The sequence below is a fragment of the Cryptomeria japonica genome, chromosome 6 (assembly GCF_030272615.1).
Source record: "Cryptomeria japonica chromosome 6, Sugi_1.0, whole genome shotgun sequence".
Classification (NCBI taxonomy): Eukaryota; Viridiplantae; Streptophyta; class Pinopsida; order Cupressales; family Cupressaceae; genus Cryptomeria; species Cryptomeria japonica.
In genome coordinates this window covers 115,203,583-115,220,709 of record NC_081410.1, presented here as the reverse complement: position 1 = coordinate 115,220,709, position 17,127 = coordinate 115,203,583, and the positions used below count along the sequence as shown (strand labels likewise).

The 17,127-nt window shown below is 39.2% G+C and overlaps 1 protein-coding gene across 2 annotated transcripts; it reads right to left on the bottom strand.

The window, feature by feature from the left end:
- Positions 1-1,541: 1,541 nt before the first annotated feature.
- On the bottom strand, positions 1,542-14,635 carry LOC131074796 (ribulose bisphosphate carboxylase/oxygenase activase, chloroplastic). Of its 2 annotated transcripts, XM_058011473.2 has the most exons (7): positions 14,305-14,634; positions 12,733-12,843; positions 12,490-12,588; positions 5,345-5,455; positions 4,930-5,233; positions 3,353-3,492; positions 1,542-2,341 (listed from the first exon to the last, which is right to left on the bottom strand). In XM_058011473.2, exons 1-7 carry the CDS (start codon positions 14,449-14,451, stop codon positions 1,805-1,807), a joined length of 1,449 nt encoding a protein of 482 aa, XP_057867456.1. In that variant the 5' UTR covers positions 14,452-14,634; the 3' UTR covers positions 1,542-1,804. The 2 variants fall into 2 exon arrangements, with proteins under 2 accessions (XP_057867456.1, XP_057867458.1); XM_058011475.2 differs by lacking the exons at positions 12,490-12,588; positions 12,733-12,843 and having other exon boundaries at positions 14,305-14,635.
- Positions 14,636-17,127: the final 2,492 nt, after the last annotated feature.

Here is a 17,127-nt window from a genome sequence, read left to right as displayed (position 1 = left end):
TGTTAAAAATATAACAGTATGTAGTATGTACAACCAGACTGGTCAGTGATCACAGTTGGAATGAAAGTAAAACTAACCAAACCACATAAGGCATAATATTTTAGCATGTCTGGATGTAAACACCGATAGTTGTTTATCCGGGATGTCAAATGAGCCATTGCATGGCTACAATAAGTAGCAAGCAGGTGTGAGATCAAAAATCTTTTCCTTATTGGAGCTATCAAAGAGAGTGAAAGTTTGACGCTGACCATTTATGTCATTCTCAGTGGGTTTTTATATACCTAGAAGTCACACAATTACAATTCTAAATAGTAATTGTTTAACGATGGATCATATCTCTATTATATCAATATGTACTAATGTTGGAATATCTTTTCACCTTTAATTACCTTCTCTAGCATCTCCTGCATCTTGTCAGACTTTGCCAGTGTGTCATATTTTGTTAATTTTTGTTTTGCATTTAATGAACTTTTTAATGACTTTGTTCTTGACTTGCGACCTCTCTTGGCTTCCACTTCTTTCTTTTTTTTGTTTATATAAAACATAAACGACCATCAACTAGTCCAAAATCACAACCTTTGTAGGGTGATGATCCTGCTACCTGAAGGTGGTGGTTTCTGCATGGTCCCAATGCATACTATGGTATTTGAAAACAACATTGGCACAAAACATTCAAATGTGTTAGGATCACCTTTTCTAATCCTTGCACTTCTGCAAATGAAGGCAAATTCGTAGCTTCGCATCCTGCAACTCATTAAGTTGAACTATTTGCTCCGTGAATGATAGTAAAGAAATAATGTCCTTTGCTTAGAGGTTGATTGACTCAGATATTCTTCAACCTGGAAAACTCACAATGAACTTCAAGTTTTTTTTCTTCCTGCATTTGTGCATATGCTTCACTTCCATAATGGTGTAACACTGTAAAAGATATGTTGAGAAGCAAATGATTTAGATAGATGATATCCAAAAAGGAATCTAAGCTTTGCAACAAACTTGCAATTGCCTTTCCTGTCAACTTTACTTAAGCTTCATAGCGTAAAAATGGGATCTTAGCGCACTCTTCAAAGGCCAGCTCATATGAACGGTAAGGATCAGAAATGTTCTATCTTGAACAGACCTCGATTTTTTTCTCAAGCACACAGGATCCTTAATCCTAATTCAATACACTAACCATTGTCCTGCCAATTAGATATAGTGAATAAAAAACCCTAATTTAGTTTCTATGTAGTAAGGACTTAATTCTTATTCGATTTAAAGCTAAGTTGTTATTTTCAAGTTGTGTCACCATTTTCAAGCAAATTCTAAAAATTTGGTTATTTTCCAAAATAACAAACAGAGCCAGAGATGCTTCTCAAAAGTACTCACAAAATTTTCTACAAAATTCTCCAGACTCCCAAGCGAGAGATGCTTCTCAAACATACTAACAAAAATTTCTACAAGATTCTCCAGACTCCCGAGCCTCTTGGTGATGGTCAAATTGGTTATCAAAATTTATCATTCTCCAATTCACACAAGCATGCCTAGGGCCATGAGCAAGTTAATGACTTGCAAAGAGAATATATTTATATTGACGAGGTGGAGGCATGAAACAAATGAATCAATAATCAGTCCCTGTTTATAGGTATGACAAAGAATTATGGGATTAAAGATGTAAACGCAGCCTGAGGTTTACAATGGATAATAATTGTAATCCACTGAATATGAGAGCACAGAAAAATTGCATACTGCCAAACAGCATAATATGAATAATTACTTCAACCTAATTGGGGAATAACTACAGGAAACTCATTTCTACTCTCTCACATCATGAACGAATCAACCTAAGTCCTGATTCAAGATCTTCCAGGGTAATGGTTACAAGATTTTCTGCATCACAACAATCCAAGTCAAGCCTGAGATCCAGGTTCTCTCGAGCATTGACTAACATGGGGCCTACAAGACCCCCATTCAACTCTTTCCTTTGCTTCTCTGTTGTGTTATTCTTCAAAAGATCAGAGATCGCCTCAATGGTGCATGTTGGGTGCAGCTTAAAACCATAAAGCAAACTGTCCTCCAACTGTTCATGAATCTTTAAATGAACAATTTCAGCAAGTTCTCTTGAATCAAAGTCATCAAAAAAGAAATATCTCGTCACTCTTCTACAAAATCCCTCATTGGAGTTAATAACACGCTTCATTGGCTCAGCATATCCAGCAAATATTACAACCACCTTTCCACTATCCATGACAGACATGATCTCCTCCAAAGCTTCCACGCCATAGTCCTTGTCATCTGCTTTCTGATTGGGTATCAGTCTGTATGCTTCATCAACGAACAGGATTCCACCTTCTGCTTGCTTGATCTGCAAAACAAATGATCTTAATTACAATCTTTATATGCAGATTACGTATTCATGATACCAAATTTACCTCCAAGGGCCAATACATTAAAACTCACTAAAGTACACAATTGGCCTGAAGGCCTGCCAAGTTACAAAAGAAGAACTATCATAGGGTGAGCTCCATATGCACACCGTAATATTTAGACCAGTCAAACCAGAGAAAAAGAAAAATCTTCATGTTCTGGGCTGCACTTTGGGGATAATAATCATTAAATGAAAACAACTGAAAGTCTTCAAACACCATAGGTCAAAACTCAAAATCCTTCATTTACCATGATCCATCATTTATTGATCAGAAATGCTGATACACACACACATATATATGTATACATATCCGTATATACATATATGTACATACATACATATATATCAGCATTTCTGATCAATAAATGATGGATACCATCATGGTAAATGAAGGAATTTGAGTTTTGACTTATAGTGTTTTAAGAGTTATATATACACACGCATATATACACATTATTCATAGGGATGATGAAAAGCGGTAATGGTGATACTGCAATAGCAGAGATTGTCTAATGAAATGTTACAACTTTTATAGCTATTATAGCATGTTTCATGTTTGAGGAGAAAATAAAATATTTGACTTCCATAGTTATTATGAACCACTTTCTGGCACGCCACAAAGAATGCATGAAAATAATCTGGAAATGGTTGTAAACTTGCAACCATAAAGCAACAACGGTGCATCAACAGATGTAAAAACAGTATACATCTTGCAAGCATTTGAGTTTCTAAATATCAAATTTTCAAGTAACCAACTGCTGTATTTACAAAGTTTGCTAGATTAGTGACTCTATTAGTGCTTTAGACAAAAGAGTAGCAGGCAATGTTGATACTAGATACCAAGCTTCAATTCAAAGTATTCTCTCATACACCACCTAGGAGAAAGTCAACTAAAATAGTAATATATCTACTATGGCACAGAAAGGGATGGAAGTACACTAACTGTACCTTGTTCCTTGTTTTGGGACCAGTATGACCAACAAATTCACCAACTAGATCCGTTCTCTGTACTTCAGTTACATTGTCAGTAGGTAAAACACCAACCATGTGCAAAAGTTTTCCAAGAATTCGGGCAACCATTGTTTTGCCTGCACATATGAAAATAAATTTAGATGGAATTCATTTAATGACAGACATCCAGTTATCATGAGTATTAACAAACATCCAGTTATCGTTAAAATTTTAATCAAGTACAGAGTCTCACCAACATGATTATTCTACGCAGGGATTGCCAATAAGGCTTAACTGAAAATAAGTATATAGTAGAAATAAATAAACTTAGTTTAGTCCTCTTTCTCTTTCATCCACTTCCATGAAAATGCATCTTCCTTGGATTTGATACCTATTCTCTTTTATCACAACAGACCCATTGAAAAACCCACATTCCACAACAAGGAAAGATTAAAATGACAATTATCATTCTAAGAGTTGGTCAAAGCATTTCCATTTCGAAACAGGCTTTTATGATTCAGGGAAAAGGTGTTAAAATTCTTGTCTTTCCATTTCAATCAGTTGAAATTTATTATATAGCTCCTCAAAATAACAATCATGAAAGCCAATCAAGACAAGCAAACTTCTTTTGTGTTGAGATCCATTTTTAGTAGCATATAATATAAATTTACAATCATGCACGGTATGATACAATATCAATTATTGCCAAAATAAACAAAGAATAACAGCGTCCCATAGCCTAGAAACAACAATAGCCGTAAAGACCAACCTTGAAACAGCACAATCACATAAGACAATTATGATACCAAACAAAGGATTATATTACAATGCAGTCTTTACTAAGGAGTTACAAGTAAATTTGAGAAGTATATGCATGACATCTTAACCTTTTACTATTATCAAGCATAACAATTTTAGCCTACTCCTGAGTTTGATTAATCACGATGAAGCAACTTTGTCTGCAGTTCAAAAAAGTAGTACACCACAACATATATTGAGTATCGACAAGTGAAATCCAGAGGCTGTAGCGATGGAGATAAAAAACCAGGGAGGGGAGCTAAAGGTCCGAAGAATCTCTCTTTGCAGCCTGTTGCCAATATGAAGAAAGAGGTAAGAAGAAGATCATAAAACTTGACTGACAATTAAGAGGAATGCCACTACAAGGAATTGTATATCAATATGGCACTTCCACCAGAGAGTAACTGAGAATTGAGTCAAGGACACCTTAGGGAAGACTCCAAAAACTTTAGGTCTGTCACCAAATTAATAGGCCAAATAACACAAACTTGAGAATTTTCTGTATCTCTGTTATTCAGACTGTTCTGCACCTACAGATTTTGTTAGTTTGATTCATATGGTTTCGTAAACACAGATCAAATCAGATACGCTTTTGTGGTTTGAAGATATCTGATATTTTTTCTGCTGCAAATATCCAAGCTACATAATGACAGGGCTCTGATATCTGCAATCACCTTATTGACTCTTTATACATGTATGAAGGAAGGTGTGGAGTGAAAAGAAAGAAATGAGACAAAAATTTAAGGCCCTTTTCCAAAGAGTTGTTACAGTCATACCTGTCCCGGGGTTGCCAAGAAAAGCCATGTGAGGGGGTCTTCTAGTGGCAATTTTAAGTCCAAGAACCCGACGCTTCTCATCCAGGAGCATTCCCTTTGCCCATGTTCGTAGTTGTAGCTTCAGTTCATGCAAACCAACAATTTTTGACAACTCTAATTCCAGCTCTGCCAACTTACCTTTGGAATCCTCCAATGCTAGTCTTGCTTTCTGCTTTCTTTGTTCATCAAGATGAAATTGCAGAAGCGATTGCAGCTTCTGGTTGCTAGGACCTTGTAATAGGTGACCTAATGGTGTCATTCCTTCCTGCAGGCAGAAATGCTGAAATTTAGATTCCCCTTTTCTGGAAGCATTTATGTGTCCTTATAAAAGAAAGTTTCAACCACATGATATGAAAAGACAAATGAAGAGATATACATTATCCTTAGCATTAACATCTGCATGGTACTGCAACAAAGTCTCAACCACTGAACAGTCTTCTGCTCGAAGACAATACCAGACTGCTAAATGCAATGGTGTCATCCCGTTCTGCAATATTGATTTGTAAAACAGATAATTACATACAAATTCAATATGATATTAACTTTGGCATATAAGAACATTTAATTTCAAAAAAGTATAACAATATTTTTCAAACAGTAATAAAGTTTATTGGTAAGCTTCCTGCATCAATATTTAGGTCGTCCCATGTTAAATTTCTAATAAACCGTCACACTGAAGGAATTCAATTCTTCAAACGGCACAAGAAACTTTCCCTACAACAGCCACTTTATTCTGAGTACTCAACGAAGCTGGATTAACCACTAGTGAGGATTGAGTATCGGATGACGTGTGGGTGCTGGATTCGCAGGGGTCATGTTCGTGCCTTTCAGCTGGTGCGCAGGGGGGTGGATGTGATTGGTGCTGCAGGGTGGGGCGTGGATTCGGCGGTGTCATGTGCCAGAGGAGGTGGCTTGGGGGTGTCGGGGGTTATTGCTCTCTGGTTCCACCTCCTTTTTCTACTTCGTTTTTCTGCTACGTTTTGTGGTGTCGGCATGGTAGGGAGGGCTTGCGTTTGGGAGGTGAGTGGGGTGGGTGTTTTCAGGGAGAGCACTTTCTTTCCCTTATCCGCTTAGGGTGTGGGTTTTCGATCAAGCATGATGGCTGGTTCGTGAGAAGTGGCCTCAGAGGCTTCTCCTAGCTTGGATTTTCCAGCGACTTTGGGTTCGCATTCCCCAAATCATGGTGTTAAGACTTTTGATAATAATCTCTTTGCTCCCGACTCGGGGGTTGCTAGTGCTAGTGTGTCCAATGGATCCCGGATTTCGAAGTTTAACGACTGTCTTGAGAGATGCAAAGAGAGGCTGAAATTGGTAATTCCGCCTGAGATGATTGAGGATGTTGAATATTTTTCAAAGCATTCGCTTTACTGGAAATTTTTGGGGATGAGGGTTTCTCTGCAGTTTCTGGAGAATTGGGCTCAAAGGATTTGGGCGCCGGAAGAGGAAATGGAGATTATGTTGTTGGCAAACAACTACTTCATGGTTACATTCAATTGCATGGAGGATCGCAATAGGGTCTTTGAAGGAGGCTCGTATTTTTATAACCAGGTGGAGTTGTTCATCAAACCTTGGCATGCGGGATTTAACCCTTCGGAGGAGCTCCCGAATAGGGTCCCAATGTGGGTTCAATTACCTCATTTTCCGGTGGAATGTTGTCGAGAGGATGTGTTGTGAATGCTTGCTTCTTTGCTTGGGAAGCCGGTTGGATCTTCAACACAAACCTTGGGGAGAAAGGTAATGACTTTCGCTCGTATCTGTGTTGAAATTGATCTTAGTAAGCCTTTGCCAGATGCTATAGATATGTGTGTGGGCTCTTATTCTTGGGTCCAACAGCTGGATTATGAGACTTTACCATTTCGGTGTCGTCTATGTCATGAGTATGGTCATTTGCAGCGCAAGTGCCCTAGGTCTAAACCAGCTGTGCATCAACCTCAACAGCCTTCCCGTAACCTAGATGGGGTTGATAAAGGAAAAGCTTCCATGTCTGATGAGGTTGTGGGTGTTGATGGTTTTATCCCAGTTAAGACAAAGGATAAGAACCGGGGTCAAAAGAGGTTTTTGCAAGAGAGGCAGGAGGAGAATACCTTTAACAGATTTGAAGCCTTGGATGATCTTAGCCAGCAGGAGGTGAATCCGGGGTTGATTCCTTTGGTTCAAAGTGCAACAAGGTTGGTTCCTGATAGTGTGAACTGGGATACTACCCAGGTTCAGCAGGTGGTTGGGAGTCAACAAATGGAGATGGATCAACAAGTAGTGGCTCAGATGGGACCCATCTCTAGTGCTGAAGTGAAGTTGGCTGGTGGGGATGTTTCTCCTACAACACAAAAATTGGAATCTATTGGAGACAAAAGTAATAAGATCTCCTTCCATCTGGGTCTTCTTCAGAAAGACATTAAAAAAGGAGCGACAGAGAAGAATTTGGTTGAGTCAGGGTCAGTAAAGACTCTGGATTCTCATTTTTCTAATCCCTCGAAATGATTGTGCTATCATGGAATGTGAGGGGCTTGAACAGTGGCCCTAGACAAAAAGTGGTTCGGGAGTTGATAAGGAGTCATTCTCCTGATGTCCTTTTCTTGCAGGAAACTAAATTATCTGTGGAAAGTATGTTGGATTGGTGCCAAAGTTATGGGGGAGAGGCGAATGTCAGTGTATTGGGGCATTTGGCTCCTCTGGAGGGGTGGCCTATCTTTGGAACCCCTTGAGGATTCGTCCTATATGGTGGGTTGCTTCTAGATCTTCTTTATCCGGGATTGCCTCTAGTCTTGAGACTGGGGAATATATCTTGTTTACTAACATTTATGCCCCCACTAATCTTCAGGGTAAGCAAAATTTGTGGCCTCATATTTCTTTTATGCGTGGGTTGTTTCCTTTTCATCCGTGGATTATCACGGGTGATTTCAATGCCATCTTAGAGTTGAGTGAGAAGAAGGGTGGTGTTATGCGGTTGGAGCCTTCTTCCTTCCTTCTTCGGGATAGCATATCAACCTTGAATCTTGTTGACATCAAGCCCTGTAATGGTCTGTTCACTTGGAACAACAGGAGGATAGGGGAGTATTGGCTTGCGGAGAGGCTGAATCGCTTTCTGGTTTCTAGTTTTTGGGTTGGTGGGGGGTGGTCCACATGCTCTGAGATTTTAGATTAGAGAGGTTTGGACCACTGGCCCATCAAATTGGTGTCTTCTTCTGCTCAAGTCACTCGCATTCCTTCTTTCAAATTCCATCTTATGTGGTTACGTGATCCTTCTTTGCGGGATCATGTTGCGGAGTGGAGGAAAGGGAGGCCTACCTTTAACACTGCTATGTACACTTTTGCCAAGCAGCTGCAATTTGTTAAGTTTCAGCTTAAACGGTGGAATCGCCAATGTTTCGGTAATATTTTTCATGCTAAGATAGCTGCTCAATTAGAGTTGAATGGCATTACCAGAGAAATAAGAGAGCATGGATTGTCAGAAGCCTTGCTTAGGGAGGAAGATAGGGCAGTCAAAGATTTAGAGGAGTGGGAGCTTAGGGAGGAAATCTACTAGAAACAGAGAGCTCGTATTGATTGGCTTCAAGCGGGGGATAAGAATACTGCATTTTTTTGCAAGTCAGTGAAACCAAGAAGACATGGCAATTCCAACCCCGTTCTGGTTAATGATAGAGGTGAGCAGTGTTTATCCTTGCAGGAGATTTCTAGGGAGTCTATGCAGTATTTCCGATCCCTTTTTAGTGAGGATTCTCAGGGGGAATCTGAAGAGGAGAATCAAGTTCTTGCTTGTATTCCTTCTCTAGTTACTAGGGAGATGAATGAGCAGCTATGGGTCCTATTTTGTTGGAAGAACTTGAGAGGATTGTTTTCCACATGAAGAAGGGGAAAGCTCTTGGACCGAATGGGTTTCCGATTGAATTCTATCAAGATTTCTGGGATATTATCAAATTGGACTTATTGGACGTGGTCCAAGAGTCCCAGAGGAATAAGCAAATGCTTCGAGCTTTGAATGCGACTTTCATTGCGCTCATCCCCAAGTGTGATGGGGCGGACCGGTTAGGCCAATTTCGTCCTATTTCTCTCTGTAATGTGATTTATAAGATCATTTCTAAGTTGATGGCAGAAAGGTTGAAGAATTGGCTTAGGGGTGTCATTTCTGAGGAGCAGAGTGGGTTTGTGGAGGGTCGTCAAATCTTGGATGGAGTGGTCATTGCTACTGAGACCATTCATTCTATGGCAGCCTCCAAGGAAAAAGCTATGTTTATCAAGCTGGATATAGCAAAGGCTTATGATAGAGTTCGTTGGTCCTTTCTCCAAAAGATTCTTAGGGCTTTTGGTTTTGCTGATGAATGGATCCAATGGTTAATGAGTTGTGTTTCGTCTACCTCTCTCTGTGCTAATTAATGGTGATCATACTGAGTAGTTTGGTGCGTCTAGGGGTCTTCGTCAGGGGGGCCCTCTTTCCTTGTACTTATTCATTCTTTTGGCTGAGGGTCTGGGGAGGTTGATTAAGTATAATGTGGGTCTGGGTATTATTCATGGTTGGAGTTGGGGTAATGACATACCTCCTCAATCCCATTTGCAGTTTGTGGATGATACGGCCCTGATGGGACTAGCTCGAATCAGAGAAGCTATAAATCTGCGTAAAGTCTTAGATGTATATCTTGCTGCTTCTGGCTAGTTCATCAATGAGGATAAATCTTCCATTCTCTTCTTCAACACACCTGGCACTATTTAGATGAGGATTGCTCATATCTTGAGATTCCAGGTCGGTTCTCTTCCCTTGACTTACCTGGGTATTCCTATCTCTGCTGGTAATCCTCCCAGGGACTCTTGGCAGGGTATTCTGGGCAAATTTTGCATGAAGGTTGAACATTGGACACACAGATGGTTATCCTTTGTTGGGCAGGTTCAACTGATCCAGTCGGTGGTTCATGCTCTTTCGATTTATAGGTGTATGCTCCAAGTGGCCCCAAAGTGGTTTGTGAAGGGATTGGATTCTTTGGCAAGGCAATTCTTATGGGCAGGCAACCTGTCCTCCTGTAAATGGTGTCTTGTCAAATTGGACTTGGTATGCAGCCCGAAACAATTGGGTGGGCTTGGCTTAAGGCAATCTACTTTATTTGGGAAGGCTTTGGCGGCAAAATTGTACTAGAGGTGGTGTGTTGAACAGGATCGAGGTTGGGCTAGGATTTTGTCTTACAAGTCTATGCAGAGGATCCCGAAGGAGGAAATCCCAAGATATCTGCTTGCGGGAAAAGGCTCTACGATTTGGAGTACTCCCGAGAAAGGGGCTGCTCTAATAAAATGACTTTTTTGGATCTATAAGAGGGGGGAAGAGGTGCTTTTCTGGTTCGATTCTTGGAATGGCTACCCCCCGATTATTGATCAATTTCCTAACTTAGGGAATCTTTGTCAAAGGTTCCTAGAGGCAGGGTGGTCTAGAGTGAGCGACTTTAAGTCTGTTTATAGGTGTGGGCAATTGGAGATGGTGTAGTGGAGGGATCCTAATGAATGGTCGGTTGTTGGTATGGATGAAGACTGCGTTGAGCTTCATGGCATTTTGGCGAGTACACACTGTAGTTCCCTTAAAGAAAGGGATAGACTTGCTTGGTCCCAGAATCCTAAGGGTGTTTTTACTGTTGCCAGTGGGTACCAGGAGCTGTTGTCCCGTAGATTGGAGGGGAGGGAGGTGCACTGGTGGAAATATGTTTGGAACAATTTCTCTTGGCCGAAGTGTAACTGTTTTGCATGGACTTTGGCTTTGAATAGATGTCTAACCTGGGACAATATTCGCAAGCGTGGGTTCCATGGGCCTTCCATCTTTGTTTTGTGTGGTAATGGGGAGGAGGATTCTTCACACCTGTTCTTCAGATGCCCTTTCTCGCTGCTAATCTGGCACTACTGGTGGGGGGTGTGGAAGCACCCTTGTGTTCACGTGGATTCTTTGGTGGAGTTTTGGAGCAGTTTGGGCAATTTTGTCCTCTTTTCTCCAAACTGTTTGGCACAGTGGGCCCATTTTCATACTTTGGCAGATCTGGCTAGAGAGGAATAGGAGGATCTTTAGGGAAGTCAGACTGTTAGTTCAGCAAGTGTGGAATAGAATCATTGGAATGATCTGGGAGACGGTGGAAGCTAAATGTGAGGTGAATTTTCCTCTGGATAGAGGAGAGGTTGATATTGTGAGTAGGTTGGTTTTGCATGAGATGTCTCCTGTCTCAACTTGTGTCAGGAGAGGTAGACGTGCTATGAAGAAGGTTCATAGGGTGGGAAGATGGTTGCCCCCTCAGGATGAGTCCATCAAGATTAACACCGATAGCTCCTTTAGGGGTAATTCAGGTCCTGCTGGGATTGGTGGTGTTAGTAGGGATCATATGGGGGATGTGGCTTTCTTCTTTTCAGTGCATAAAGGGCAGCAGTCTAATAATTTTATGGAGGGATTAGCAATTTTCTATTGGGGTGGCGTAAGGTTATCTGCGAGTCGGATTCGCAGATTATTGTTAACCTGTTGATTGAGCAGAAGGTGAGTGGGATTAACTGGCAGCTGGCAAGGATTGTTCACCAGATTTTGCAAATTAGTGCTATGATGGAGAAGGTGTCTTTCATCCACATTCCTCGTGAATGGAATAGAGCAGCTGATTGTTTGGCTAAGTGAGCCTCGGAACATGGTGATGATTGGAAAGTTGAGGGTTGGGAGCATCTTTCCCCGGATTACTGTCAGGACTTGCATAAGATCTTTGCTGAGGATATGGAAAGTTATGAAGCTGGTTGATTTTTGGGTGGGCTTGTTGTTCTCTTCTGGAGCTTTGAGGCTCTGGTTTTCTTATGTAATTCTTGTTTCTGATTATTAATAAAGTTTTTACCCCTTTATTCAAAAAAAAAACCACTATCCACAACAATATTCAGGCCCAGTTCTAGTGGCTAAGGATTGTGGCATCTGTCAATGACATAATTGTACATTTGTCTGAATTAAGTTATAGAAGTCAGGTGATTTGAGGATTTAATCTCTTGACTATATACAAGAAAGCTATACCTAACCAACATCTGTATCTCTTGACAAGAGGCAAAGAACTCCTTCCTTTATGCAGTATAAACTGTGGACTAGAATCATTTTCCCTGCCAGATAAATTAGGGCAAAATCAAGTACTCATATATCCAGCATTGAAGTGAAATTTTCTACACAGTTTGTCAATCTAATTCAGTTTGGTTAAACTCAAATAATTTCAATTGCTTCATGAAGGATATCCCTAGGTACTTTTAATACAGTAACTGCTTTTCAAAAGTCTACTTTGTGTGATTATGATTGTAACTTGTCAGTGCAAAATGTCCTTTATCCCAAGTTAAAAAGTCTATATTCTGTAATTCTAATTGTCAGTGCAAAACAGCCTTTATTCTGATTAAGGAAAATATTTGGATCTAGCTTTCTCAAATTATAATACTAGTGAGATTACTTTGACATAAACAGCTAGAAGAATCAATCCCTAGGAAATACACATCTGAATTTAAATTTCAACTCCTACAAACTGGCTTCTTGGAGTAGAATTCAAGAATTACATTTGCTCTGGCTTCTATATCAACATTGTGATTAAGAAGCAATTTCAAAACTTCAGTGCAGCCATTTTTCGCAGCCATATGCAATGGTGTTTCTCCATACTGTGGAACAGCAAACAGACAACATATTGATATTAGTTTTTTTTACACCAAAATTTAGAAATCAAAGAAGACAAGCCCCTCAACGGGAAAAATCCCATAATCTTTAAGCGTTCAAAGGACTGATCCAGGTAATGGATTATTTACCATATTTTTGGCCTCCACTTCTAGGTTCTCTGGACCATGCCAGTTGAACAAAAATTTGACAATTTCTTTTTTATTGTTGGCTGCAGATACATGAAGTGGGGTCTGAGCCATCTGTAACACCCATGCCAAACATGTATCAGGTTAAAAAGTGTCAAAAAAGAGTACGGAGCAGAAGTTGAAGCTTGAACATTGCTCTCCAGTGGGTTATACTTCTAGAAATTCCACAGGCACACATGACCAAAAACTTGAGGGGAACCTCAAATTATAACTAACCATCACATGGGAAAAAATGTTGGCTCCATGAGGGAAGCCTCAAATTATAATTAACCATGATTTAGTCGGTATCTTTTTAAAAATAAATTTAATAGATTTAACCTCACATGATGGCAACTTAAATATTTGGATGTTCAGAGAGGTTGAAGATTGAACATTGCCAATCAGTGGCTATGATTTTAAATCCATTCACTCAGCTGGAACACATACCACAATGCCAAATGTGGGACCAAACAATACCCTGGGACTTCACGGGGAGCCTTACTTGAAATACAGTTTCATGCACAGCCCTTAACTGAAGTTAATAATTCCAGACTGCCATGTTGACATGTTAAATATCTAAAAGTTACAAGGGTTTGATGGATGAGCATTGCCAACTGGTAGTTGTAATTTCAAGATCCTTAGAGTCAAGAACCTAGTACACATAACATAGGACCTAATCCAAATTTAAATTATTGAGAACCTAGGCCTCTATGGGGAGCCTCAATTTAACTATGATTGAGTGGTTTTCCATAAAATTGAAGTTAATACAGCACAATAGCATAATCTAAATGTTCAGAGAGGTAGAAGGCTAAACATCGCCATCCAGTGGTCATGATTTCAACTAAACTAGCACATACAACATAGCTCCTAATGCCAAATGTTAGTCAAATAGGAACCTCGGCCTCCATAGATAACCTAACATTAACCATGATTCTGCGTAAATATACAAATAGGTTTTAAGGTCGACCAATGTCAATCAGTCGTTGTGATTTCAGAACTCATGTGATCACTAAGCTAGCATGCCTAACATGTGGCTTAATTGCAATTGTAGATCATGTCATCGTGAGAACCTGCGGGTTTGTGAGGAATCTTAACTTAAATATGGTTTATGTGTATCCCAGACATAGAAGTTTTAACTCCTGCATCTTTGGATATTGCATATCCAAGAATACAGAAATATAGGGTTGAAAATAGTCAACCAGTGGCTCAGAATTTCACGGAATCAGAAAACGAGCCCACATAACCAAATTCAATATGCAAAATGTGAAATAAATAGAGAACCTCACCTTACCCATGGCTCGGTTGGTATACCCTAAGATTGCAGTCAATAAGCCCAATGTCATATTGGCAAGTTATATATCTGAAATTTCAGAGATCTGAAGTGCATATCGGTCTCCCATAGATTAGGAGTTAATGACCTCTGGTGAAATTTTTTCCATTGTTTTGTCATGTGGGTGTTTTGAAAAACATAAAATCCAAAACTCAAATGGAACAGAAGGTAGAACAGCTTGAAAAAACATGAAATTGTGAACTTACAATTGGATTCCGATCATTAAGAAGAGAAGGAGAATCTTGCAGCTTCTTGGTAAGGTTGATCAGGTCTCCAGATTGAGCTAAATTATGAATAGAGCTGGGCCTAGATCTGGTGCGTCGATCTTGGGGTTGTCCTGAATGATCTGCCATTGGATTGTTATTCCTGCTCAACAATTTCAGCGTTGTTTTCTCTTGAAATGTTGTTTTATAAACGAGACAACCCAGCCTTGGAAAGGCAATGCTGAGGAAACTCTTGCCTGTCCTTGGCAGGGTGTCGTCAAGAAGAATGAGTTGTCTTCTAAACAAACGAATATCAGTGGAAAAATTTAGTAGTTTTTTTTTGTTTCTTTTGCCGATTAAGTGCTGTGGTTTTGTATTTGTGGTTAACAACCATTAGCGGCTAGTTTAGAAGTTACTTAACTATTGTAGACCGCTACTGGTTGTTTGGTGGTTAGTTAATCATGATGCTTTAATCGGGGGTTATAAGGCCAGGCATGAAAGTGTAAAAATATGATTTTTATAGGGGTAAGAGATTATGATAAAACTAAAAGCATTTTTAATCTTTTAAATTATTTTTTAAACGATAAGTTATATTGTCGGGGATAAATTTTGAAGCAAGAATAGTTGGAAAGTTAAACAAAGATGGTATTAGACCTATCAAAGTTGTTTCGGTGAGTGTGGAAGATAAATATCATATTATAAGTAAAAAGAGGTTTGTAAAAGGTTCGTGTTTCTTTCTAGATGAAAATCCAATCTTAATGTAAGAAGAGGTGAGAAGAATGGGATGGCCAAAGTAAGAACAATGGGGAACGAAGGTAAAAGAGAGTGGTTACTAAAAGGAAAAGTTGTTGTTACCAATTTATTGTCTCAAAATACATCAACACAACAAGAGGGCAACAAAGGAAAAGGAAAGGTAATAATGCTAATAGAGATTTTAACAAAGTAAGAATAGGTAAAAAAGGTAAAGATTCTACCTTAAACCTTCAAGCCCAAGACAAATAGCAAGCAGTTGTCACCCCACAACCCAAGCACTTAAAATCATTATGTTGGAATAATAGAGATTACCATGGAGAAAAGAACTTAGGTAAGGACCTATCATTGATGAAGGAGATATAATATGTCTCACAAAACTCATGAGCACGATGGGTGCAAGATGCCTACTTTTGAAGGATACACAAAATTTGTAATTTGAAATGATGCAAATGGAAGTGACAAAGGTTATGGTGACATAATGGTCTTAATAAATTAAACATGGGGAAGAAACATTTAATTGGGGAAAAAATACCCAAATAAGCAATACATGTAGTTTAAAATGATTAAGAATACCATGCACGTAATAATTATGTAGACACTTAAGATTGTCTTGTTACTAACATCGTTAATTAGTCTTCTGTATTAATTAAATTATTTAAATTATTTGATTAATCTAATTTTATTCTTTTGAATTAATAATCTTATTTTTTCATAAATTTATAGAAAAAAATGTGCAATGTCGCGCCAAAGGTAGCTCAAGGATAATCGCTCCTTCGCGGCACTTCAAGCAAACCCAAGTGGCCAGAGATTTGTCCTATCACGAGGGAAAATGCAGTTTCAATGGGCCAAAGACCTCATCCAAGGCTTTCTCCATTGCAAACCTTTCAGAAGAAGCAAGGGAATGGTTGATATGGGAAACAAGATGCATCCCAAAGGGTTCCAAGGAAGGACACGGCTAGGGTTTCGAGTAAGGATCAATTTCGTAGGAAATTTGGAAGGAGCAACAAGGCCCAAACAAATCAAATTTGGGTTCAGAATTCAAGATCTCAAGCAGCAAACCCTTACTCTCCTCCCAACAAGTGAAGTAGGGTGATGACGATTGCATCATCCTACATGCAGCCAAGATGGGAGCATCTCATGGACTCCGAATTATTTATCAAATGGACAAGTAAGGAGGCACCTAAACAGAAGATAATTGATTGGTTTGTTGAGTTTGGATAAGTGCTAAAGCTATGTCAAATATTTTTTTCCTCCTAGAATGCATAGATCAAAATGTTAAGAAGATAATTTTACTAGGAGAGACAATCTTTTTCGAAGGGTTTTGCTTTTAGAAAACCGATTTGATACTGAATTTTAACCCTCATCTCCATATTCCCAAAAAAATGCCACAGTAGATCAAATTGTCTAATCTACCCCCTGAGTATTGGAGTGAAGAAATCCTAGAAAAGATTGGTGAATCCCTAGGTAAATTCATTAGTTTCAGAGAAGACTTCTTCTTTTGTAGATCGGAGGTAGTAAAAATCATGGTAGATTTGGATACTAATCATAGATACCTAGATAATTTAGATATTCTAATAGAAAAAGAAATTGGTTCCAAAAGGTTGAAGTGGACACCAATGGAGGTAGATGCATTTTGAGCAAAGGATACATCGCAAGTTGCTCAAAAGGGACAGGTAAAGCTATTGATGTATCCGTTATGCCCTGCATATCTAGTCCCATCATTTTCATTTCATTAAAATACAAGTCCCCTCTTTTGTCTTTTTCTGTTAGTTTTTCCCCTTTTACTTTTTGGCTTTTGTTTTATTCACTTCGGAAACCTGGGTTCCCGAGTTCTCGAGGTGGGTTTTTGCTTGTTTTGTTTCTTTCTTCGGAAATCCGAGTCCTCGAGTTCCCAAGTTTGTTTTTGTTTTTGCTTGTTTGTCTGTTCCAAGTTAGAAACTCGGGTTCCCAAATTAGGTTGCTTGTTTTAGTTTTAGTTTTTAGTTGCTTTGTAAGTTGGATTTTCCAATTTGTGATGTTTTTGTTTTGTGTTTTTTTGTTCCACCTCGAAAACTCGGGTTCCCGATTTTTCGA